This window comes from Temnothorax americanus, unplaced genomic scaffold, assembly GCF_048541705.1.
Source record: "Temnothorax americanus isolate GAGA-0224 unplaced genomic scaffold, ASM4854170v1 Scaffold3, whole genome shotgun sequence".
In the NCBI taxonomy this organism is placed as follows: Eukaryota; Metazoa; Arthropoda; class Insecta; order Hymenoptera; family Formicidae; genus Temnothorax; species Temnothorax americanus.
This window is the reverse complement of record NW_027509442.1, coordinates 5,855,935-5,883,814: the sequence shown is the minus strand read 5'-3', so window position 1 is coordinate 5,883,814 and position 27,880 is coordinate 5,855,935. Positions and strand designations below refer to the sequence as shown.

At 36.2% G+C, this 27,880-nt stretch overlaps 1 protein-coding gene across 7 annotated transcripts in view; it reads right to left on the bottom strand.

Annotated features, from left to right (window-relative positions):
• The window catches only part of LOC143900198 (neuronal calcium sensor 2), a 145,878-nt gene that overhangs the window by 25,584 nt on the left and 92,414 nt on the right, over nt 1–27,880 (bottom strand). For all 7 annotated transcript variants that reach the window (XM_077411263.1, XM_077411265.1, XM_077411264.1 and 4 more), the window contains 2 exons: nt 12,069–12,187; nt 7,064–7,207 (listed from right to left, as the gene is read on the bottom strand). In XM_077411263.1, coding sequence (XP_077267389.1) covers nt 7,064–7,207; nt 12,069–12,187 — 263 coding nt within the window. The remainder of the gene's footprint in view (nt 1–7,063; nt 7,208–12,068; nt 12,188–27,880) is intronic.

The following is a 27,880-nucleotide window of genomic DNA, read 5'->3' as shown; positions in this document are numbered from 1 at the left end:
TTAGGTAACAGTAGTTTTCGTATTTATTATTTTCAGTCACGCACATACAGCTTTAGGCAGGATCGTGATGTGGATGTGGAAAAAGACCCAGTGCTTTGGTCGGAAATCCCTATATACGTCGTTCACGTTAAGTTAAGAAAGTCGAGGTAAAAGAAGTCGAAAGAACGTGGGTCGCGCAATTTCCGTCAATCATTAATTTGGTTTGTTTACACGCCACCTTATTTACTTTGTACACCAATTTTACCATCGTCGGAAGCTCGTAACAAGTTCATATATGACATCCTTGGATATTTAAACTTTATTCGTATTTCAAAAATAAATATGATGAGCGATTGGAAACGTTTAACAGAGAAGTTTTGTACTTTCTTATAGGACAATTTTCAATAAATCACGCATTAAAATATTCAATAATATAAAATTAGTCCTATCATCACAACTCAACAACCTATTCTTGATTAAACATATACTAATTTTTGGTTTCTAAATACACCAACGTGATGATCTCGGAAAATGTATTTATTGTAGTTTTTAATTAAAATATAAATTATATAAATAGCTTCTTGTAAAATAAACTTTAAAAAACAAAGATATATATATAAAATCTTATATCTCGTGTGTTATTTTAAATAGAATCTTCTAGGGGATTCATAATATATATTAGATAAAGTTATTAAATGGTTAATATTAAAAATAAAAACACTGTTAAAAGACTTTCCCTTTATGTCTTTATTTATTTATCAACCCTTCGGAACGCAATTTCCTTGAAGTGCAGAAAATCCAAGACGCATTTCTTGTTTGTTACTGAAACAATCTGAAACACAAACGCACTGTACGGTTTTAATTGAGATAAAACGTTTTCTTGGTTGCGAGTATCTCACTATCTTGATGAGAACAAGAGTCTAGTCTTGAAACTGATATTATTGACAAAGGGCACAGAATGTATTTTAGGAGAACTGTAGGCTCGCATCCGCATTGCAGGATTATTTTAACTTTTTGCATCATAATCTTTAATCACAAAAATCGTGTCACACTAAAGCTTTATTCGCGCTTTCGAATCGTCCACGCTTTGCGTGCTCTCGGAATTATAATATGAAATGCAAGTAATAAATTTAAATGCATATGTATATATTTTTATGATGTGTGCCATATATAGCCAATATTATACATCCACATGCATTGAATTGTACATGCTGGCTTCTGTTGATATTAATATACGATTTGTCCATTGAACGTGAATAATTTATATCTTTTAATGCACAATTTTCAAACGTGCATTGTAATATTGTAAGTATGTAACAAATTTATTATATACAAGGATCATATAAAAAACAATTTTTAAAAAACACACGTACTAGTACGAAACCTAACTTGTGGAAAGATAAGTATGCTATTTTCACGCTTCTTAAATTACATAAACCGCGATTCGTATTAATGTTTTCATGTTCTACAAACTTTATGCTTTCAACACTTAGCTATTAAAAGTTTAAAGCAGTTTCATCGTGAAGTGAAAACAACCGAGTAAAACAAGAAAGGGGCACAAGAATGCGGTACGAAGTATCGGAGGAGCTTCAAAACTAAGCAACTTCGAACATTGAGAAATGTTCCTTTCGAACACGAACGTTCCGAAGTAGATTTTCAAAATGGACCTTGCCGAATGGACACTAATGGAAATGCAACCTCAGGATCGCGATCGAGCGCTCTTTTAAGAAAAACAAAAAGGTTAAGCCTGTTCGTGATTCAAGGACGGACATGAAAGTATACAGAAAAGCTTTCTGTAAAACATACACTTTTTTCTTGCACACGGGTTACGTGACGTATGATATGACCTTTTACTTTACCGCAACGCGTAAGTGAACACCCTGAATATTTTGTGTAATCGTATTCCACGTAAAACTCGAAGAAACTCGAAAACATTCGTTTTAGATTTTTTACCAATAGTATGTTTCATATTTCTATCATAGTATGTTTTATAATAGTATGTTTCATATTTCTACCATGCAAGAATAAATAAAGTTATTAGAAAGTTGTTCTTCCCGGAGAGGTGATGCATCATGTGCTATCTCGTGTGGAACATAAAACTGACATAAAGTATAACTTTACACTTAAAATGAATGTTCACTAGTGTTCTATCAATATCATTCATGTATAATGTGCAATTATTGGTATTGATAACGCAAATAAATTAATAATAATTTATAGCGATATATCCGTAATGTTTTTTCACTTTATATACTGGCCCCCATTTACTGCAATTTTGCAGCTTGTATAATCATGCATGAAGCAGCAGGCAAGCAAATTGATATCCTGCCATTAAACGAGAAATTAATATCAGCGTAACGAATTGTTGGAATACGTATTATAATTTATCTCAGTACTAAAGAGAATGGAATAGAAATACAAAATATATCACCAATATATGAAACGAGAGTGATTAATATATGTATTTGTTTACTTAGAGATAAAGAATCGTATCTCCATTATTTATAAATTTAGGAAAAACAGAGCTTAAAGTTTTAAATTGGAAAATGGTGTATTTTTAAGATATAAAATAAGAATAGCAATTTGATTTATTAAGTCTTTAATAAAATACGATAATTTAACCGACATGTTTAATAGAACAACTGTCACATGCTGTACCTGACCAAAATTAAGGCACTATAAACTTTTTCTAAATATTGTACCTCAGGAACTAATAATAATAATAATGGACAGTAATAATAAACACCCTTTACCATTATACAATTTAAGCTCCTATAATAGTATACTGGAAAAAGTATTAACTCCATTTGGACAAAAAACTGGAGATACGATTCTTTACCTTAAGATACAGATATACAGGATAAAGTTAGAGATCGCACTCTCAAAATGTCCTTTCGAAATAAGCTTTGGAGATAAGTCTTTAGCGAGTTGACTTTCAGTCCCAAATGGTGCGTCCGAGTGCAACAATGCAATTACACAGTAAGCCCGCGCGAAAAGTTTTCAAGGGAAAGGCGTGAATGAACCTTTCTCGACGACTCGCGTGATCAGCTGATCAAAACGGAGTCAAATGAGAAAAATCACAGAATTTGGAAAAAGTAACATACTTTGTCACGTATGAAATTTTACACCATACGTCATAAAATTATTTTTCCCTTAGCAAAAATTGCCTGAAATATATTTCTGAACGTGAAAACCTACAAACAGTCACATGACTAGCACGTAGCGAGACGCCTGCCTTAAATTCTATTCGTAAGAATAAAAAAATATACAGAGTAATAATTTTAGATAATTTTAAGTTGCACTTAAAAAAGATAAAAGAAAAAACCTATTTTCTCTCTCTCTCTCTCTCTTTTTTCAGCATTTAATAAGATTAACAAATGAGCTAGAAAATAAAGATAACAAATAAAAAAAAAACTGATTTCCAGCTTCAATTCGTCAAAATCAACTTCATGTGTCATCGAACGACGCTATAAAACTTCTCGCTGATGAAGAGACATACATATATTCTCTTTCCGTAAAATCTATCGCTTATTATTATCGACGTTCTGGAAGACGTCACCATCGAGGGAAATTCTTTCCATTTAGACGATATCGTGAGAGTCAAACTTAGATGATAACTTTGTCCGGATTTTCCTCGAAGAAAAACGGGTGGCAAGAAAACTGATATTATCATATCCAAAGAGAACGCGATGGACAGAGCGTCCACAGAAGAGAGAACGAGTTTTTATTATATATAGATAGCTATTCGTCTCGACGTGATTGATAAGGAGAATCGAATGGAGAGACCACCAACGTTTGGTTCGTGTCCCCCGGCTTATCGGTGAAGCTCGCAATATTTTCAGCTACATGCTGAAAGTTGTAAAATGTCTTTCTCACCGGCGATAATATTCATAGCGATATAATGCAAGGAGCCACGTCTCATCGCCGGTTTACTTAATATCAGAATAATAGTCGCTTATAGAGCTTACGCGAGCGTACATGCTGTACACAAACAGAACTTCAGCTCGCGATGAAGTTACAATGAAGCTTACGTATTGGTGAAACTCCGGCGAGACTTCGCCATCTAAACGCAAAATTTCTTGAGTGTTATACAACCACGAGATACAGGCGCGAGGCAGATTGCAACTACAACTATAGCCGGGTAGGTATTAAATGTCCGCGTCGATAGACTGCTTGGACAAAGTTTGATTATTCATGATTTGGAACGTAGATTGGTTTGTTTCGCGTGCTCGATATTTCCAAGACTTCGGACAATGATTTATTGTGTTTACTTCTGCAATGTTTCAAATAAAAAAAAAACAATTCTAATTATTTTCCCAATAAAATATGTATAATTTATAAAATTGCAGTCATTCGTATTCCTGTTTTGTTGAATAATTTATATTATGTATTACAGACTATCTATCTCCTGTTTGCTTTCGAATAAAATTTTAAACGAGGGAATAATTGAAAACAAATGTCTGTTTTTCATTTAGAAAAGAAGTTTACAAAAGAAACAAACTGCTCCGATTTAGCGGCGATTTAATACCATGAATTACATATAATGTTCGTAAGCGTAAAAAAAAATGTAAATAAATACTAAACTTAGTATTTCAATTAGTTTCAAGTAACAAATTTTAAATTGTACTTAATTTTAATAAATTACAGACTTATAAGTGATAACAAATCCTGTATTTTAGTAACAGATTCAATAACAAGCTTCCATAACAAGCTTTGTATTTCGATTAATTATAAGCGAATTGTATTTTCGTACAACTTTAAGTCAAGAATTAAGTTTCATGATTAAGTTTCATATTTAATACTGAAATGTGAAATAATAATTTTTCATAATATATAATAATTTTTATTAATGAAATACTATATTAATAAAATACTATTAATGGAATATATATACTATCAAACGGTGTAATTACAAATTATATCATTTTATTTGATATATTAGTAGAATTACTTCATATTATGTAGAACTCCTAGGTAAAGTAAAAAATAAATAATTTATAAGCTTAAAAATATTTATATACAAGGGTCTTGATTTAGGTGAATAAATAATTTACACATTAACATGAAATTATCTTGAAGATAGTTCGCTTTAATAACTCTGTTAAAAGAAACGCATCATTCGCGTAATACGCTTTGCTGAGCAGATGATTAGTGTGTAGCGCGATAATATGTTAAAAACAGAAAATAGAATTTTACGGAACATGTTTAACCTGAAACCTTATAAAACGCATCAGACTCCATATTCAATATCTACGATTAAACTAGAAAAAGATAAAAAGCTCTCTATAGATATACAATAAATATATACAATTAACTTTTTGCCAAATATGTCGTAACATATTTTAACGTTTTTTCTAACACGCGCGTTTCGTACAATGAGATAAACATTATTATTATATTATTTCCCAATATCACCAATAACAATAATGCAGTATAAATTAAATTGAACGCGCAATTATTGTAGAGAACATTATATTGAAATTTTAAAATTTATTTTATACACATGTTATATGAAATTTTATATTACTCTGAATATACGTAATATATAGTAGAATTTCCGATATTATTTCAAAGCACGAATAATTTTCTCTCTCACTATTTCTCTCTCTCTCTCTCTCTCTCTCTCTCTCTCTCTCTCTCTCTCTTTTATTTGCCTTATTTCTTGCATACTAGTATCAAAGCAAAGGGAGAGAATGACTACTTAATGTGTAATCACGATATTCCTATGGATATATAATTTTTATTACTTTTAGATCTTTTTATGATAGATATCAATTTAATAAAATTACAATATTACATATTTTCTCTTACTTCTCATAATTTGTATGTCGATTTTACATATTTCACGAGTCTACCTACTACTTTTTTACTTTCTCTCTCAGATTATCTCTAAGAGATGAAAAAATTACGATCAGACATTAACATATTACTAAGTTTTTATAATTAGTTATAGGGATTGGGTCGGGAATGGCGCGTAGCGTTATTTGAAGAGACAAAACGACACAGCGAAGGGTAAGCTGAGATAAAGACAAAAAACAAGATGATTCTTGATACGGTGAGACAGAAAAGTCAGGCGTCGTTCGCATTCGAAGGATGCCTTCCTATGGCGAATCATGTAGTCGCTCTAGGATGACTTTGATCAGCGATGCGATGCGAAATCACCTCACAAAGCATGACGTTAGACAAAGCTCGGGGTTTTACTCGGCGTATTCGAGTCAGATGTCAAATAGCTATATTCGCCGGCTGGCGAACACGACGCGTCGCACCTTTGGCTTTGGAACTATATTAAATTACCGAGCAGCGTACCTGATGGTGGCCGAGAATATCTGCTCGCTGGGTTTGCAAACGTAAGGAGACCACGTGTGACGGGAGGCACGTCTCTCAGAGGATTTCGAGTTTGAGGCGGTTTACGAAGCTACGGAGCGAGACAGGACGACGAAAAGTGACGGAGAGCTGGCTGTACTTATATAAATAAAGCGTTATTAACGGCTTAAGCGGATTATGAGGGATATAAATTCGCAATCACAAACAACCGGGTATAACGAAAGAAATATGCGATCTAAAATCTCGGAAAAGAATTTACCTCCTCGAGCGTTTGTCGAGCGCGTAATCGGATATATGTATAAGTGTCGCTCGCATTTTCTTTGCGCGCTCTCGTATGTTACCTAGATGAAAATCTCCCCGTATTTTAGCGCATCGTTTTACCATCTTATTGTTGTCCAAACGTTTTTCTCATTGCATAGATTTTACAATGCCTGACAATTCGAATTTCCAATATTCGCGGATTCCCCGCATATATCGTCGCGCCGGTTGATCTAATTCACGATATATTTCCACGTCATGAAAACGCGATCTTCTCTCCTCGGATGAAAGTATTGCGGGGTCTGATGCGTTTCCCCGAGTCAATCAGACGCGCGGATTTTGTCGCGTACGGTCGTGTTTAATCGCGCGAAATGATCGACGTGGTGACGAGTGCGCGTATCCTCTTTGGAAGATTCACCGGGAGGCACGGTAGTCATTACACGCCTCATTACAGCAGTCTGCGCCAATTCGTGTCTTAAAAAAAAAAACCTGCGGTACTCACCTTAAAATCGATGTACCCGTTCTTGTCCATGTCAAATGTGCGGAACACGTGGTCGCAGAATTCTTCCGCGTTGCCGGACGGGAAGAACATTTTATACATGTCGACAAATTTCGCCGGCGTTAACCTGCCGTTAGGACAGTCTTGCTGTAACATTCGAAAGAACACAAAATAGTAAATTCTCTGAATTATAGAATTTTCCTATATGTTACATGTGTGACATATCTCTATCTAATTTATAATTTTTGGACAATCTTATTTTATTCCTATTTATAATAAATCTCCCTTTGATTATTATTAATATATATATACTTGTAAATGTACGATATAGTGTAGCTCAGTAAAAAATTTCCTTTGTTTTTTTTTTATCATATTTCTCGCTCCATTTTTTTCATTCCTAAAATATAATTATACATATATACCTATAATTATAGCTACAATATAGTACCTACACGAGCAAAAAGTTTAGATCGCATTACGTTAATTATCGCAATTATTTGTTCTTTACACATTTATGCTTTACTCTTCAATTTTATTTATCTCTTATTTAATTATCAATGCTATTTTATACAGACATATCAACATTTGTTCAATTGAAAACAAAAAAATTGAACATGTCATCATATTTTAACATAGAAAATAAGTTGCTTAAAATGCTATTATATTTTGCGTAATAACCAGATGGATAAATTTACTTCAATAAAAATAGCTTTTATATATATGTGCATACCAAGTAAAAGTGTTTGCGTTAATATGTTTTTCATACACTTATAATAAGTATAAAATTTATTAAATATGGAAATTTTTATTAAATATAAAGATATACATTAAATCGGTCTGAATAAAAATACTATACTAAAATTATATCGCGTTTAAATCAACCGATTTGACTAAAGCAAGACTTTCATCTCTCCCCGCGGCGAATTCTAATATCGATCGCGGGATAAGTATCTTCGTCTTGCCGGTTGAACGCAAGATATGAACCCCTGAGAAAAAAAAATCGCATCATTTCAGTGTCATCTCTCCCTTCGTATATCAGATTAGCCTTGATTTAGCACCGTTCGTTCCAGCTTTATTACAAAACGAGCAAACGGGCGATCAAGCGGCGTCGCTTCCGCATTAGGATATTTTTCAATCTCCTTCTTCACACCAAGGTCGATACGTGGTGATCAATCTTCATTTATTTCAACCCACAGACTTGACGAAGTCGCGTGTGGGACACATTGCAAATCACACGAGGGAGATGCGCGGGCAACGAGCCGCTGTGCAAAATGCGACCGAATTGCGGAACGTCCACTCTAACGACTCAACTCAGTTTAATTAGTCCGGTCGACGATCCGCGTTTAAACTGTTCGAGAAAGTAACTTTTCCGCGGGATTAGCTGCATGCTTCCGCGAAAACGTCACGTCTCACTGCTCCCGATGCAACTCACGTCACAGTTCGTGCGAGTCAGTTCCCCTCACCTTCGTAATTTAAATTGATTTATCTCGCAAGAATACTCGCTTGAAAATCTTGTTCACGATACGGTACTGTCTATCGTGTCTATCTATATCTATAAACTTGACGCTATGTGTTAATACTTGAAAATTAATCGATTTCAGACTTAAGTGACTCTTGCAAGATATCAATTTGTAGCATTCTGCATATTCGTTAAATGCATTTCATATATGCATCAATGATTGATGTATATAATAAGATAACGAATGTTGACACGATAGTGTTGTAATGATAATGTAATTGTATGAAATTATATGTATATACAATATAAAGGCATGCAGCCTCAAGCAATGCTCTAAACTGTATCGATGTTAAATAAATATTTATTGTGATAATGTGGACTATTGAATCATAAACAAGGATTCCATGGATAACAAAATATGTATTCTCCTCAAGTTACAATGAATGTTACCTCTGTACGTTATTACATAGACTCACTCGGCGGAAGTTTTCTACCGCCCTCTGCCTAACCGATACGCCCGTTAGAGGGGAGGGACCGCGCTTCATTTAAAAGCTGTTACGATATTACATTTATACTACATGACATGCCATATTATATATTGTATATACGTATTATTCGCGAATGCCATATGAATGAGATAAGTGTTCTAAGATAATAACGCTCTAATTAGATATAACAATGATCTAAATGTTAATGGACTAAATGTCAAGTTTGTCATGTACGAAAAGAATGACAATTTCAATTTATTTAATATTTAAAATACGTATATATTATAAAACTCATCGTGTCAACGTGGTTTATTCATAGACGTCGAATATGTAACGAATAAATTAATATAATTGCTACGTAATAAATAAATAAAATATCATACATTAAATTAATTAGCCATTAGATGTAATATTAAATTATTAATCATACCACATATCAGTTTTAAATTATTAATAAGATGTGACAAAGCTTTTCGCAATGTAATTAGACAAATAATGTCATAATATCATATTGAATACCTTTCATTTATATAAAACGTATTCAATTCAAATAAGCTATAAATGAAAATATTTTTTTGTTGATATATAGGTATATATTGTAATTGAACTACAAATTCTTATTTATATGAAATTTAACCGTGAACCTTCGTATGATTTATATTTAAATTCATAATTATAAAACTTTATTAAATTGTTAAAAATATTTCTAAAAAATGTTATTGAACCTAAATTAAGTTTCAGATTTTCAAGAATAAACTATGAATGAACATGTTGTAATTTAACTAGAAATTTTCATTTACAAAATTTCATAACTGTAAACCCCTTTATGATTTCGTATATAACCACTCACTGTTTCCTTACCAGAAATAAAAGCTTTCGCGCGAGAGTTACATGGCCGCGCATGCTTGTGAAATATCGCGCAGCATATTTAATGTGGCGTAATTGCGCATACGGATCGCTGCATATTTATTCCAACTGACGTATCACAGATGTGTATGTTGCATTTATTAACGAATTTGCAGCAATTTTATTCACATAAACGTTCATAAATATAAACAGTAATTTTCTATTTATTGTGATTACGTTGAACAAGCACAAGCCATTAATGGTAATTATCGCTCTCTTTTAATACAACAGGTCATCATAAAATATTCTTATTCATATATCCATCAGAACATTCAGAAAATGAATCAATTTTCTAGTTTATATATATCTTTCCCTCTTTATATAGCCATACGCTTTCATTTTCAATGAAGCATTACAGTTGGGAACCCATTTATATTTGTCACGAAATGTTTATAATAAATCTCAATATATAAATGTAATTTTTTTCTTCAATATTTTATCATAACATATATATGCTAAATGTAAAAAAAAAAACAAATCTATAATAAAATCAAGTAATGAGATGTGATAAAAAATTATTTAAAAAGCATAGATTAATAAACAAGTAAAAAAATAGTGCAAATTAGAAATTTGCACTTGGCTTCCTCATAAAGAAAGTGATGAAACAGCCCGATATCTCAATATTTACGATATCTCAAAACTAATCAACCAAATTTTAAAGCAACCAAATCTTAAAGAATTATATATGAAATAGGGGCAAAAAAAAAAAAAAAAAAAGACTGGAAAATATAATTAAATTAAAAATAGTCCAATGTTGAGATATCGTAAATATTGAGATATCGGGCTGGTTTTTTTTTCTTTTTTCCCCCCGATAGAGTATCATTCAAGGAAGGTTGGTATTGAATTTGGCGATGATTAGTAAAAGGATTCTTTTTTAAAAATTTTTGGAATTTTTTTTAGAAATGTTTATGGTTGCTATAACATTTGCAAATTTTGAAATATTGGACTATTTCTAGTTTTATTATATTCTTCAGTCTCTTCTACCTCTATTTCATGTATAATTTTTTAAAATTTGGTTTATTATACTTTTTGAGTTAAAGAAATTTCAGTAAACTTAGTTGTTTTTTTAACAGAAATCGGTAACCCCTATATTATTAACCATTTTTATTAATTCTATTATATTCTTCAGTCTTTTCCACCCCTATTTCATATATAATTTTTTTAAATTTGGTTAATCAGTTCTTGAGTTAAAGAAATTTCAGTAAACTTTGTTGTTTCTTTCACCAAAAATCGGTAACCCCTTTATTATTAACAATTTTTAATAATTCTATTATATTCTTCAGTCTTTTCTACCCCTATTTCATACATAATTGGTTAAGATTTGGTTGATCAGTTCTGGAGTTATAGAAATTTCGGTAAATTTAGCACATACATACACGCACATATACCGACATTTTTTTTAAAGCAATATTTCGACGTTTTACAACAATCTGAACATATTGGCAGAAAAAACTCAAAAACCAATCTTTTCTTTGGTTTCTTCTACCCCTATTTCATATATAATTTTTTTAAATTTGGTTGACTAGATCCAACTTTATACACAATCAAAGGTTCATATACGAATTTACGAAAACAAAGCTTCCTCTATGCGAGGAAGCAAAAAGAATTAACAAACGCGCAGAGTAATTTAATAATACAACGAATATTATATAATTTATTCGTCGTGTAAAAACTGTTAAGATATATCTATTATTCTGCATCAAAGAAAATTTAGAGAGAAACTATATAATTAAAAATAAACGTTATTTATTTTTTATTTATGAGCAAACTCTCATGTCCTTTCTCATCATGTATCGTACTCGTTATTGTTATTACGCACAGATAAACAATGGAAATACTAAAATAGCTTAAGAATTCTATATTCAATAGATCACGCAAATAAAAGTAAAGCTCTTAGCAAAAGATAGAAATGAAAACAATTCTTTCAACGCTGGAGATATAGAGTTTGTGCGAATAATTTTTTCATCACTCAACAAAACACTTTCAAGTGCCTTTTATCATCACCGCCATAATACATCATAAGAGAAAAATTAAGGTCGCTATGAAATATACGAAATCATCACAATTGCGTATTTAACAAAGTATTCAATTTAATTCTCGACCCATAACTCAACACCCACAACTAGCATGATATTCAGCAATTCTTGATACTCACTTTAAAACCTTTGTACCATTCCTTTATAGTCGCTTCGTCGTATCGCGTATGCGACTTAAGGAAGTCCATATCTTCTTTGCTCAACTTGTCTTTGCTCCCGAAACAACCCATTTTGATATCTGCAACAATCAATAAAACATTATTTCGTGAGAACAAATGTAAAATTTTCGATAGCAGCTATGAAAAACACTTTTCATCGCAATAAACAGAATTACCAATTTATATTTAGACGATTAATTTAATTTTTAGGCGCAGATGAACGGAATAATCAATTTAGACAATTAATTTAATTTCTAGAAGTAGAAATTATCTCATATTATTTCGCTCCGTATTTGAAGAAGTAAAGTCTCGCAGCTTTCATCTTAATGTGTATTTTCAATCTCGGGTTATATGTCTAGATTAACGATTTCGCCCACCACTACCACGCTTTTCACGAACGATAAAACCTTCTGCGCGACAAGTCTGAGCTAGCCTTCTCGCGCGCCGCGCGCATATGAAATATTGGTGAATTACGTTAGCAGCATTGAACAAGTTATAAAGCCGATTATAAAATAAGTTAGGTATGTAGTTGGATGTCTTCTACTCCTGTAACTTTATATATTTTACCCCATTCCATATTTTATCAGGACGATTGCATACTTCATCTTCGTAACAGTCAATGTTATCGATCTTTGCAAAACTTTACAAAGTTTCGTTTAATTTAAGTGCTACTAACTATATTCTACGTTTGATTACAGGATTAAATGGAAAATATTTTATTTTTTAATAAATGTTATTTTCATTACTTTCATTATACCCGTGGCGTTTCATTCTTGAGTGAAATGAAATTTTAATGCTTTCATTTCCCCCCCCCCAAAAAAAAACAGATTAATGGATCAATGTTTTCCAGAAGATAAAAATAGAAAAGTTTATTGCGAAATAAGTTTCTAATTTTCTCAGAAAAAAAAAGAAACCACGTATTAAAACTCCATTTTTGTCTATAATATGGGATAACGAACATAATATGTTCCTGCAGACTATTAACAGATTTCTTGCAAGATTTCGCGAAAATGCATATAATTGATACCTTGGTCCGCGGCAACTTACGATATAAAGCGATCTCGATAACGGCTACACGGAATGTTATTGTTACGCGGTAAGGACTTTGTGTTCGTAATTTTCGAGATGTCGTATATCGCGGTGTGCCGTATATTGCATGCACATAATGCACGCAACGCACGCTCATCGTTGCACTCTCGACCGAAATTCGAAATTGTCGGTAACATCGCCATAAATGGCAGGATATCGAAACCGAATGCGTGATCAGGATGACGATGACGAATGACACAGGCATACATGCACTATTTAGGAAAAACAAACGAGCAAAATGCTTTCAACAATTCTTGGGGGAATTTATCAGAAATAAGCATCCGTATTTAATTACGAGAGTGACTAAAAACATTTTATTACCAAAATTTAGATATATTAATCTATTTTATATAGTAATTTATATCACAATAATCGCTTCATGATTCTTTTACGGTTTATTCGATAGCTATCTATTTGCAGAATATGTATTTAATATCAGATTAATTAGACTAGTATCATTTCTATTGTAAGTAATAAAATATGCTTTGATATTATCTTTCCTTAATGTATCTTTTCCAATTATCATAAAAATATTTTCCATTTCTTGAATAGTGTATCCTATAAAAATTATATTAAAATAAATAAAAAAAACTTTTTTTCTATAAAAAATTTATTAATTCCATTATTTCCTGTAATGTTATAATCGTGATATAATTTTAAGTTTTTGCTTCATCAGCTTTACTTAGGGTCAAAGGAAGGAAAATATATAGGCCACTTATAGCGACGGGTTCAATGTAGGGTTACGAGTGTAACCTCGATCCATCTCCGATAAAGGGATTTATAATTAAACCTGACTAAAATGATATAAATAGCAAGTAATTTTAGCTACAAAATTAATTATAAACTAAAGTTGACTAAAAAAAACTCCGAATAATTAAAAAATGTAATATTTTAATATTATATTAATTCGTAAAATATTATAAGTCTCTCACATGATTTTCATCACAAAGTGATAATGAACTTTCGTGCAGATAAAAATGTCAGAAATCAATGCCTTTCTACTTTACCTAAACCTAAACAAATGTATAATGCAGTATAAGCAAGATGTTCAACTCTTTCGTTGCTAAGATCTTTAAAGACGCAATATGCATACAGATTAATTGTTAATTTTATCACTGTCGAATACGTAAAATGCAAATATCGAAGAAAAATTAATGCAATAACACTTCAATACTAAAATTCCATAGTAAATAGTTAATTAAATTTAAAAAAAGCTTGAGGATCTCTCGATTAATCCTAAAGTCATATAAGTATCGTATATAACAGAATGTTCAGCAACCTTGATCCCCTTCGTGTGATACTTACAGGTAACACATACACACATGTATACCACGATAGTGAAGAAAGAATTAATCATTATGCCGACGTTGACGCGCGAGTAATGTCGTAATGAGCTTCAGTCGATACGCGGATGGAATTATGAGAAACTCACTCGTTCCACGTCAGAACGGAGATAGAAAGGGTAGGCCGAGGGATCGTTTCGACGAGGAGGAAACGGCCGCGATCGTGACTGGTTTGGGGAATCGACGATTGCTCGTGGTCGGCTGATTTAATGGCCGGTACCGGGTGATATGATGACGCATCGCGCGTTAGGTAACAAAAGAGCGATCGTCTCCGCTCTCCGCGTGGTTCGCGAACGTAATACGAAAATGTGAAACACGTAAACGTAATTAACGCCACAGCGCGCTTCACGGTGGCGGTGGCGCCGACTGAACGTCGACGAAGTCGCGACCTGGCCCGCTGGCGGCTATTTACGAGATTAAACGCGCGGATGAAGATTAACGGGGGACCGCCACGGCGTGTTTATACGTGCTCGAATTTCGGGAGAGTCGTCGATTATTCCACGGCAAACCGCTACTCGAGTTAATGCGCCGCATTCGCAAACTCCAAAGTTCTACTCGTTCGAGAAGAAATTACATGCCCGTCTTTCTCTCTCTCTCTTCATCTTGGCGAACGCTTTAAACTGTTGCTAAGAGATGGTAGACACACACATTTACCGTATATTAATCGTAGGAAGGTTCTTTCGCTGCAAGTTTTAACGACCTATAGAGAAACCCGCGACGAATCTCGCCAGAAGGAATTTATCGATCGTGCTCCAGATGCGAAAGAGATGTTATAGTTGCTGATGTACCTTTTCTCTTTGCATTTGTGTTTTAAGAATTTGATCTCTCGGAACTTCGGTAAATAAATTGAGAAAATTTGCCTGAAAAAAATTGCGTCATCGATTTTTATAATCCGTATCTGGTAATTATTTAAAATGCAATTGTTACTAAAGAGTCGAACATTTTTATTGTACGCTATTTCGTGATGTTGTTCCTTAACAGCAACAGATAACGATGCGAGGAAGAAGCTAGCGCTGGGGCTCGGAATGGCAGGGAGATTATAATTGCTAATAAACTCACTTCTTACTTTCTTGTTACGTTTGCTATTCGCAAACTCGGCAATTAAACGAGATTGCTACTAAAGAATTAACATATTTGACCCCACAGTTGTATCCCTCTTATTGTTAGAGACATCATTAAGAGCGAATTTCAACGACAGTACTTAAAAAAATGGAACTGTAATAAGGTCACGAATGCAATAACCTTGCGGTGATAATTGATAATGGTTAACCGTTACATTAGGAAGTCATTCATTACAATAATTATTCTATTAACTGCTCTATTATGAAGGGGAATGTTAAAGAGGAAGTGATTCAATCCTCAAGTAAATTTTCATTTGAGTTTCGCAAATCGTTCTAATGCACGAGGTAATGGCAACAAAGATTTTTATTAGAAAACATTTTTATTACTTTAAAGTATACGGTGAAAATATTGCACTCCTACGTAACATCGTTACGTCTCTTCATAATAAAAGACGTTTCCAATTTATTTTATGACTATCATTATGGAAATCTGATAAAAGCATTGAAAGTAAACGCTCCCATTTTTGTTTTGTAATCAATTTATTTTATGGGAAGAGCTAAGAGCTTTCCATAATATTATTATTATAATCATTCACGACCGTCGCGACTGCTGCAAACTTTAGGACTATATACACGTACAATCGTGTATGAATTTCAATCACGAGGATCTCGCCGGAACTCGCAAAAGCAGCGACGGCTGCTGCGCCTTGCGTACAACGGAATACATCGGCACCCGTTGATCCAGTACGTGACGAACGCGCATGTGAAGAATATTTATAGCGCAACTGACTTTAGCGCCGGCGACCACAAAGAATTAACACCGGAACGTCCGGCCGCGCCGCGTTGCATCGGCGGTTGCATTGGCGGTTCGCATTGACATCCGCATCACACGCGTCGCATATAGTCGCATTGTCGTCCACGCGAAACGTGCCGCGGCGCACGACACAGTTTTGCGCGCTTGTACGCGAGGAGAAAACGATCCGTGCGTGCGTCCGTGCGCGGCCTCTTTTGTCTTTCCCTCGTTTGTTCTACACTATTCTACAGTGGCCGTGGCCCATTGTGCTCGCGACGACGTTTTCGCATTATCCGCGGACTGACTGTCCCTTTTAACGAAACGTTGTACCGCCAATGCGCGAGTAGATTATAAGTGTATCGGACGCTCACCGCTTTCGGTACAATGGCGAATGTAAGGACGACGATTCGACGTGACTCGACTTGTCTCATTTAGATATTTTAGAATTAGATGAATATAGACTTGTCCGAATTGGAAGGTATAGATGAATAAAAGAGGATACGGGACGTCTAGGGTATTCTGAGATTGTCGGCTTTTATCTTTCATCTATTGTTTTAACTATTTTTGTCATTTATTTGTAGATCATTCTATTCCTTATCATTAGATTATCATCAGAGAAAATAGAAAAATTAAGACTTAAAATTAGGTAAATTAATACCACGAAAAGAAATGAAGTCTATACTGCAAATCGAAGGGTGTTATTTTAGCTGAAGCTCTTTTTATACATTTCTTGCCGTTTTAAATCACGCCATTTAACGATTGAATGTATTAACTTTTTTAATACGATTAAACGTGTTAAATGACGTAAAATAAGAAACATGCAAAAAGAGCTTCAGTCAAAATGTGTTATTTTTAGACGTTTATGCATGTAAAAATAACTTGGATTTTGTAGTGTAAGAATAATGTCTATAAAATGTATACTACCTACATATATTTATTTTTTAAATTTAGGATCCTTTTCTCATGCTACATATATAAGTTCATCTTGGACTTCCGGTTCCGGAGAGACGAGAGTGACAGGTGTGAAAGCGAGTGAGAGCAAAAGGGTCTAGTAGAGAGGGGACGAGGGAGGCTGAGGAAGGAGAGGGTATAGAGCGAGGAGGTGTGAGTGAGAGAGTGAGGAGTAATAAGGGAAAACAGAGGAGGGGCAGGTAAGAGGAGATAAAGGGAGGTAAAGCGCTAGGCACTGAGGAAAGGTGTAAGCACGAACGTTAGCTGAGCTAGAGGGGCGCACGGCAGTTGAGCCGAGCCGAGAGCGGCAGCACGAGGCATAGCGTGAACAATAGCGAAGAGAGAGGGCGACTCAACACAGGATCCGGGACGCGGACAGCAGCGCGAGGCAGTGCATAGAGTAGGTGGTGGAGCTAGAGGGGAAGTTGAGCCGAGTTGGAAGATATAAGAAGAAGAGAAACGGGAGGGAGGAAAGAGGGCGAAGGTTAAGTTAAGAAAAGAGAAGTTAGGAGGGGGGCACCGGAATTTGAGAGTTTGGAAAGGAAGAGGGAAATGGACGGGCGGGGTGAGGAAAAGGGAGAAATTTTTAAAGAAGTCATATGACGGCCATCCCTAAAAATCGGAGTTTGGGGTGGGGGGGGAGAAAAAAATGGGGGAATGAGGGGGTTGGGCCGTAAAAAAAGGCTAAGGGGGGTTTCGGGGCAGGGGAGGGGGGGGTGGGACTGGAGGGGTTTAGGGGCGGAGAAGAGATGGAAAGGGAAGGGAAGAACAATAAGCAAAGGAGAAAATGGAAAAAGAAAGAAATTGGAGGAAAAAAGGAAAGAGAAAAGGGGGGAGGGGGGGGGGGGAAACTAGAGGGGGCGGGGGAGAAAATGGCGGGAGAGAAAGGTGGAAAAAGGGGGAGGGGGAAAAAAAACCCCCTTTTGGGGCGGGGTAAAAAAGGGGGGGGGGCGGCTTAAAAATGGGCGGGTGGGGAGGGGGGTGGGGGGTTTTAAAAAAAGGGGGTGGTGCTGTGAATTTTGGGAAAAAAACCCCCCTGGGGGTTTGGGAAAAAAGGGGCCCATGGGGGAAAGGAAAATTCGGGGGCCTTCGGGGGGAAAATGAATTGGGGTTGGGGTCGGGGGGGGAAAAAAGGGGGAGGGCTGGTTAAGGGGGGCGTAAAGGGTGGTACTTGGGGGGGTGGGTTGGAAAGGGGGGTGTTTGGCGAAAAGGGGGAAAGGAGAAGAAAGAAGCCCGGGGGGAAAGGGGGAAAAGTAAAAGGGGGGGGGAGGGCGGGGGGGGGGTGAGGGGGGTGGGGGGTTGGGATGGGGCCCCCCCCGGTCCCGGGGGGGGGGTTTTTTTGTTTGGGGTTTTTTGGCGTGCGGGGGTTGGGTAAGTAAGGATTTTTTGGGGGGCTGGGAAAAAATGGGGGGTTTGTCTTTTAAGCCTGGTGGAGGGGGTGGGGAAAGGGGGGTTTCCAAAAGGGTAGAAAAGGGGGGTGCAATGGCGAAAAAAGGTAAAAAAAAGGGGGTGGAGGGATTTGGGTGGTTAAAAAAAGGGGGCGCAATGAATGTGGGGGTTTTGGTGCGGGGGGTCAAACGGGGGGGGCGAGTTTTGGGGTTATGCAAAAGGGGGGGGGAAAAATCGGATTGGGTAGGGAAAAGAAAAAGGGGGGGCGTTTGGGGGGTTTTGCGGGCGGGCAAAAGGGGGGAGTGGGGAGGGGGGGGGTTTGGGGGGGAAGTCAAGGCAAAAGGGGGAAAAGGGGGGGGTGTTGGGAAACTTGAGGAAGGGGTGGGTTTTTTGGAAAATGGGGGGCAGGGGGGGGTTTCGTTTACGGGGGGAAAGGGGATTTCGGTTTGTTCTAAAAGGGGAAAAAAAGTAGAGGGAAAAATTTGGGTGGTGTGGGGGGGAAGAAGATCGGACCATCACCTTGGAAGTTGTAAAAAAAGGGGGGGGAGGAGGAGGGGGGGGGAGGAGGTAAGAAAAACCCCCCCGGGGGGGTGGGGGGGGGGGGTTTTGAAAAATGGGGTGGAGTTAAAGAAAATGTTTAATGGGGGGGGTGGTGTCCCCGGGGTAAAGGGGGTAGGGAGGGCCCGGAAAATCGAAAGGGGGTGGGGGGGTGGGTGAGGGTCGAGAAACGAAGAAAAGGCAGGGGGAAAAAAAAGGGGGGGGGAAAGGGGGGGGCCGTGCGTATGGGGAGGGTTTGGATTTAAGAGAAAGAGGAAGAGGGGGCCAGGTGGGGAAAAGGGGGGGAAGGGGGGGCGGGTTGGAGTAGTGTGGGGGGGGGGGGAAAAGAGGAAGGGGGGAGGGTGGAAAAAGGGCCCCTTTTGGTTTGGGGGTGGGGGGGGTGGGGACGGGGGGGGGGGGGGAAAAAAAAGGAAGGGGGGGGGAGGGATACTGGGAAAAAGGGTTTGGCTGGCCCGGGGCTGGGGGGATGAGTTCCCCCGGGGGATGGGCGGGGGGGGGGGTTGGGGTTTGGCGGTTTTCTTAAGATTGGGGGGGGGAGGATGGGCCCGGTTTGGAAGGAGGTTTTGCGCCCTCTAAAGAAAGGGGAAGGAAAAAAAGGGGAAGGGTTTTGGGGGGTGCTTCCCTCTTTTAAGGGGGACCGGCTATTTGGGGGGGGTAGGGGGAAAAGGGAAAGGGTGGTACCCCCCCAGCGGGTTTTTAAAAGGGGTGGGGAGTGGCCCCCTTTGGGGTTTCCGGTGCGGGTTGGAAAAAAGGGGGGGAAAAGTGTGTTTTGTGGCCCGAGGCGGCGTTCGTTCGGTGGGGGGCTTAAAAAAATTTGAGGAAAAAGGGTGGGGGGTGGGGGAAAGCGGGGATGCTTCGGCGCTTTTGGGAGGGGCAAAATTGGGGGTTTTGGCGGGGGGGGGTAAGGGGGATGCCCCTTTTACCCCTTTTGTTCATGTTTCGACCTGGGGGGAAAGGTAGGTTAAAGGGGGGGGTTTTGGAGGCAAAAAAGGGGTTCCTGGCCCCCGCGGTGAATTTGTGCTATTTCGGGGGCCCGGGTCTGATAAAGACTAGGGGTTCCTGGGGGGAGAGTTGGTTTAACGGGGGGAAAACCCCCCTTGGGGGTTTGGGGGGGGGGGGCGTGGAAATGGGTGGGGGGGTTGGGGGTGGGGTTTATCGGCAAATATCAGTCATTGCAATCGTACATTTCATCCTGATAAAATCCATTTCGGAGACTGTCATCATACCAAACCCTTTCAATTCAAAAATATTTCAGGGAAATCCCAAAACCCTCTAAAACTAAAGAAATGTATAATTTTCAAATAAAATTTCGTTTTATTTTTTTGGAATATTTCGAGCTAAAAGCTTTTTTGTTTTTAATCTTCTCTTTTATAAATTTAAAGATATTCCTACCTTTTTAGGTCGCAATATTTGCAGTGGCAAATCAAAAAGGAATTTCATGTCCTCATTTCTGCAATTCTCACGGTGGTAATTCGTCACGAAATGCATATGGAACGGAACATAACAGGCAGGTAGTTTTTCTCGCCACGCAGAAGCGATTTTATAGCCATCAAGTACGCTATTAATAATGGCAATGTCTATTATTAATATAGCGCACTTGGCTATAAAACTACTTTTGTGGCGTAGGCGAGTTAAAGTGTCGCTACCATGTGTAAACGTTACGACATGCAATTTATGGTTTCGACTGTAAAGTGCTAAGTGCTGGAAAACGATATCGCGATAATATTGCCCCGAGACGGAAAGTTCGATCGAGCAAATATCAGTCATTGCAATCGTACATATATCATCCTGATAAAATCACATTTCGGAGATCTGTCATCGATACAATCCTTGCAATTCAAAAATATTACAGAAGTCAAGACAATCGTAAAACTAAAGAAGATGTATAATTTTCAAATAAAATTACGTTTTATTTTTGTGGAATATATTCGAGCTACAGCTTTTCGTTTTTAATCTTCTCTTTTATATTCAAAGATATTCCTACATTTTTTAGTATTCTCGTCCTTACGCTGCACTGTCGCAATTTGACTTTTGTGAAAAAAGAAATATGAGTTATGTAAAAAAGTATAAAAATTAATTTGCAAAATTATGACAAATTAGACGATGCCAACACGCAGATTAATCCCTACATTTTGTGACCCATCCGAAATATCCATATTTGATTATAGTTATAATTACGAAATCTGAAATATAATTAACTTTGTCCTACGTGGCAGCTTTAATTTTAAATAAAACTTAACTGTGTCATAATATCTAGCCATTCGCTCATTAAGACTTCAAAGATGTGGCGAAATTAGACTGAGAATTAATAATTTCACGTCGTCGTCTCTAGTTTTTGTGCTGAATTTCGACGATTGAAACATATCGCGGTCAACTGTACCTATACAGAAATACATAAATGTATAAATGTTTAAAATGCACAAAAGTAATTAAAGAGCAATTCCGTGCTTCGAGATATAAGAAACTTCTTATTCACCAAGCGTACCGTCGCGACGCGGCGCTTATATCGTCGATGCGACCAAACGCCGGCCCTATACTCTTCGTTTTTATTTACCGAATTTCGTCGTCGTGGAGCCGCAGCGATGAAATATTTCTTAGGAGCATTGCTTCTCGCCCTCAAAAACTTTCCTGAAGGCCGTTATTGTACGAGCGCCGCTGAAGCCTCTGGCCTAGTAAAAGTACCGTCGGGCAGTTTCATTAAAATTTCTTGGCAATACCACGGGTACGTTTCCCTGGAAAGTACGGCGAGGAGAGTTTCAACGATGTGTCCTCCTTAAAAACTTTGGCGGATTTTGTTGTATTAACGACGACAGTGTGAAATTTTATCCTGAACTAATTCTCTAAGATTTCAACAAATGAGCGTCTAATCCGTCCGACTTTATGCACATGTTCGAGCAATGTGATTCACCTTTTTTTCCAATAAAAAGCATATATATATATATATATATATATATATATATATATATATATATATATATAACAATTAGAAATCATTTTAATATAAAAAAAATGCAACTAGTGCAAGCAGCTTTATTATAAAAAAAATCTCACTAAATAATGTAATAATAAGCGATGATCAACCAGCGATACTTTGTTAAATGATTGTTCAGTTTATAATAATTGTAATACAGAAGTAAACCGAGAAAATATCGCTAATGCCCATAAAATAATACATATCTCACCATTGCATTGACTGTTTTAGCGATCTGTTGTTATTTTCGCGACACAAAAGATCATACATATAACAACATAACTGTACATAACCGCGGCGTGAATGGTTGCGGTGCATACCTCTTGCGATGTCGAGCGTGCGGGAAATCTCGCTAATGCCGTTCATAGTTAAGTAGCCTAATTGCGCACGTGAGCAATGTGCGGACTAAAGGAGCGCACAACAGCATAATGAGCGGTGAATTTATGTACCATCATTCTAATGGCGGTGCCCTTTCGCGGACCGAAACGACCGACCGAACGGAGACAATGAAAACGACGATATAATGCCAAGATCGCGGCGGTGTTAGCTAATGGGCGCTTCGCTCGTGTATCGTGGACAACGTTAACATAGTTATGGTGCACAATGGTGCGCCAGCACGAAAATGGAGGGAAGACAAATAATCCGAGCGACGGGCTATGGGGACGTTGCAACGTACGTCCGGCAGCTTCGAATATTAAAGCGATAGGAACGTGATGCTGCCTCGATCGTGTTGCATAACCGTGAATTTTGTCACGCGGATTGCGTTACTAAACAGCACAAAGGTGCATGCGCGTATATGCATATTATATAATTACAGAAGCAAAACTCGTGTCGCGTATACCTCGCAGTCTTTTTGAATAATTTATAGTCTTGCATTTACTGTAACTTGCTGTACTTTCGTTCAGCACAAAATCAATCATATTTCAAACTCGTGAAACAAGAAAGCCAATAAAATTCGTCCGAAATGTCTGCACGTGTATAAGAGCCATTTTCAACTTTTAGAAAATGGTAGATGCGAATTTTATCTCTATATCGTTCTCGTGTAGAGTGTTATAAGCTGGAAATAGCAATATGTATGATCGCCAAGTATAACACGATGACACGATGATGTACATACATCAGCGTTCGTTGTTCGTTGTGCTTTCGCTATTCTCATTCGTCTTATATTTGCGTGGCACGTTATACGCTACGATGATTAATCAAGCAAGCTTGGGCGTTTCATGGAATGCCCTGCTGGGCCGACCAGCAAAATAATAAAGCGCTATATCAATTCGCTTTCTCGCCCGAAGTGTTTACTCAAAATTACTTTGCATCGTTGCCTGATTATTCTCAACGCGATTGCACATGCCCGTGTACACGTATACATGCGATTTTAATAATCCTCCTCGAGTTTCGGTCTAAAGAAGACGAATTGAGTCGCAGCCGGTGATAAACGCGACCTGACCACGCACACAAGCCTCCGTTGACCTAAAAAAAACTATAAGCTTCCGTAGCGAGCGACACGCAAGTTAATTAGCTCAGTGAAGTCTGCGTATGAAACCGAACGTAAAATTTTGTTTATTTCTAAGCAGTCGATTTCTCTTTCGCGAGAAACAAAAAAATACTATCAAAGCGTCTACAACTTACGTGTAAACGAAAGAAATGCACTTTTCGTAGTCAAAAGACGAATAAAATTTTATATGATATAGGTATAAAATAGTTTTATTTTAGAATGCGTTGCCAATGTAGCGATTAAGTAGAATTTCAAAGCATTACCTCGATATTAATATTAATTAGATTTAAAAAAAAAAATTATCCTCCATTATTATTATCGCGTTTACATTTTGATTATAAATGTTATTATTATTAATAATCAATTAAAATTGAGAATGGTTTACAAATATATCCAGCTGAAATATTAACTAAAATAACTAATAATATAATAATAAAATAATATATAATTACCAGAAATATTACATGTTTATAAACGGAGTCTATGGACCAATTTCACAGTCTCTGATTAACTTGATCCTCCGATTAAACTCACTCTTCATCATCTTCATCTCTTTCTAACTGTCCCATTTATATCCGTTTCTACTATTCTAATGCAGATTAACTTTGATCTTGGTTAAACTTACCTTTTATCTTTTTCTAATTTTAAGAACTAGAAAAAGAAAAAAGTAAGTGTTAAACCGCGTTTATATATAAAGTTAATCTACGTACATTGGTAGAAATGTAAAGAGACGAAGAGTGAGTTTAATCGGAGGATCAAATTAATCGGAGATCGGTGAAATCGGCCCTATATATATAATTACAGCGCATACACACATCATTTTTCAAGAGAAATAATGATAAAAAATTCTTCGACTTTAATTTAACGCCGAATTAAAACTGAAGACCTTTGACTTTAATTTTATGCTGAATTTCTCGACAAATTTAAAGTAAATATTTTTCTCGGAAATATCTATCATTTATATCTTTTTAATACTTTATATTGAATTTAATATTTAAAAAAATATTAAGCGTATCTGTTAAAAAAAGATATAAAAGGAATATTGAGATAGAATCGAATAAAAGGGATATTAATATAATCAATAAAAGGAATATTGATATAATCAAATTACAATTATATTAACCGAAACGATTTTGTAATAAAAATGCTTTATGATATTATACATTTAGCGCAAGTCCAGAGAGCTATTCCCCGTATTGTTTCTCGCTAAATAATAACGGGTACTATCGGTACGCGGTTGTCTTATCGCAAAAGCGCTTAATCAGTAAGATACATTTGCCCTGCAAATTTACTCTCCGTGCACATTATCGGACTGCGCGGGCGAATTAGGACGCAAAATGGGTGCGGAATAGCGCGAACAAACTTTTGAGAAGCAAGTCAAAGTGCCTCAACATAAACGAAAAAGTCTCGCGCTACCGAGTGCTACCGCACCAGTACGCGGATTGCGTTCAAGTAAAACGAAACAATTTTCTCCTTTGAAGTTGCGAATGAAGTTTCCAGTTTGCAACGAGTACGTGGGCGAGTACACAAGTCGCTCCGATGACGTAAGGAATGCAAGCAACCCCTTATATTCTATAACTTTTACCTTTTCATAAACTATATAGTAGCTAAAATCCCACAATTGTTAATTAATTTTTCGACGTTTGATTCTAACTTCATTTTGTGTAATTTTAATTTCTTAACATACCATATGTTATAATTTTATTTTATCTTAAGATCAACTGACGCATATTATGTGAATTTATTCGTGTGCGAATAAAAGATAATGAAACAGTTCACATTATTAAGATGTTAAGAATTTAATATAAATAAACTATTATATGTAATAAACGTTTATAAGTAATAAAATAATGTATCCAATTAGTTACACTTAATAAAACTAAAATACTAAATTTACTAATATTGGTATACTATTTGCTTTTAACTTTATGTTCCATGTTAGTTTCTTATAAAATAGTAAAAATGACCATAAAAATGTTTTTCGTCAAAACTGTTTTCCATAGTAATAATGTAAGAGAACTCACATGATATTTTATCTAGTAAATTTTAAAATGTTTTTTCCTCAGAACTGTTTTCCATAATAATGTAAGAGAACTCGCATGATATTTTATCCAGTGAATATAACTTTCTTTTACTATATATACCTGTCAAGTTTTAATTAAAATTAGCCACAACTATTACTACACACTTTTTGTGTGTGTGCGATTGCTTTTAGCTTTTAATTAAAATCATCATAAATCCCACAAAAATTAATCTGCCGCATAATCGCGCGCGAAAGTCTCTTTACATAATATTTAATAATTTTAATTAAAAATCTTTGAAAATTCTAAAGTACTTCACTAATGATTTATCCGTTCGTACATTTTTTGTAATGGAGTAAAAGAATAAGTTTTTGTGGCCTCTTCACAACTTAAGACCAAGGCAGCATCTCTTTTTCTGAAAAGAGCTACGATAAGTAAGAGGGTATTACTGAAAATGTGCTATTGACGGATTATTACATTTTAGAGATAAATTATGATTTAATTAAATATGCGCGTGCAGAATTAAATACTAGTAACACGCAATATAGAATCACGCAGATTGATATGCCAATCCTAATGATATATACGCAGGTGGTGAATCGCATCGTCATTGCTACAGATCATGAATTATTATCCGTGTAACTTGAGATCGATAATTCGGAATTCGTCTATTCGGAAAAATAATGTGGTTGCGCAACAGTATGAATTACCGACTGCTATCAAGTTATATGCACTGGTAATGAAGTTGATACATATAGGGTGCCTAACAATTTCATATGACAGTTTAGAAATCTTCGTGTTTTTGACTTAAAAATATCATGTGTCAACAAATTTGTAGTTTTTCTGTTACAGAATTTTTTGTTTAAAACGCAATTTAAAAAAAAAATAATTTAAAAAAAACTTATTTATTCAAAATATTTTTATATTTTTTTATATATTATTTACAAGTATATTTATATTTTTTAAATCTCTGAATTGTAGTAATTTATTTTATGCAAAATACCACAGATATTTCAATGTTCAAGATGTTCGCGTTCAGCTTCGATGCACAATTTTTTCCATCTAGGGAACGTGAAAAAGTACAAAAGTAAACATGAAGAACGGCGCAACATTTTTAACGCCCCTTACGGGAAATCCGCTAAAATATTCCGTCTCGCATATTTATTTTATCCGTCCGTATGTTCACTTTATATTTTGTATCAAAACTGAACATCTGATCCATGGCACCGAACCTTATTGCGTTCAATTCATGTAATATGATACGACAATAAAACAACCACATTTATCGCCAGAGAACAGAGCTCTTCAATTTTTACACCACGCTTTTACGTCTACGAACATAAAGATTGAGTAAAACGACTTTCAGAGATCTTCGTGTATTCTAACGACGACGACCCCATTTTAAAAGAGTGTCAAGACTAACATACAACTTCAATTAAATTCAGAACTACAAGCATATACATATAAATTATACGTCTATATTTATCTACATCATGATAGTATCGCAATTTTCCTACTCTGTATTATGAAAAGTTAAACTAGCAATTACGCCATTTTCAGTTCATGTTTCAAAGGCTCCGTAACAGAAATGAAAATTAAATGCATATGAGTTTTTCAAGTAAAATTAACCGGAAGATATAAAATCTCCAAGGCACAATATAACTGGACACCCAGTACACGACAGGTCACGCAGCAGGACGCAAATTGCAGGCCGATATCGCGCTTCGGTGATGGCCGTGCGGATTTTCAGCTACAACCGCAATTTACAATTCTTCCGTTTGAGCTATAAATTACTGAGGGGTCGTGCCTCGGTGGACATTGACGCGAATCGCCAACGACGCGGCCTCGCGCGTGCTATTCCCCATCGAGAATAAAATTGCTATTCTAATTGCCGGCACTATATACGCGCGTATACGTCATGCGGAGGCATTAATCTTGCGATGTTCTCGCCGCAAGTTTTTGATGTGGAGTCAAGATTAGGATATAAAAAAAGATAAGGAATAAATGCAAGGTGCTCTGAATATGTAACAACGAAGCTCAATTTTAAAAAGAGTTTTAAAGAATTTTTATTAATTAATTTTAATTGGCTACGATATTGATATACG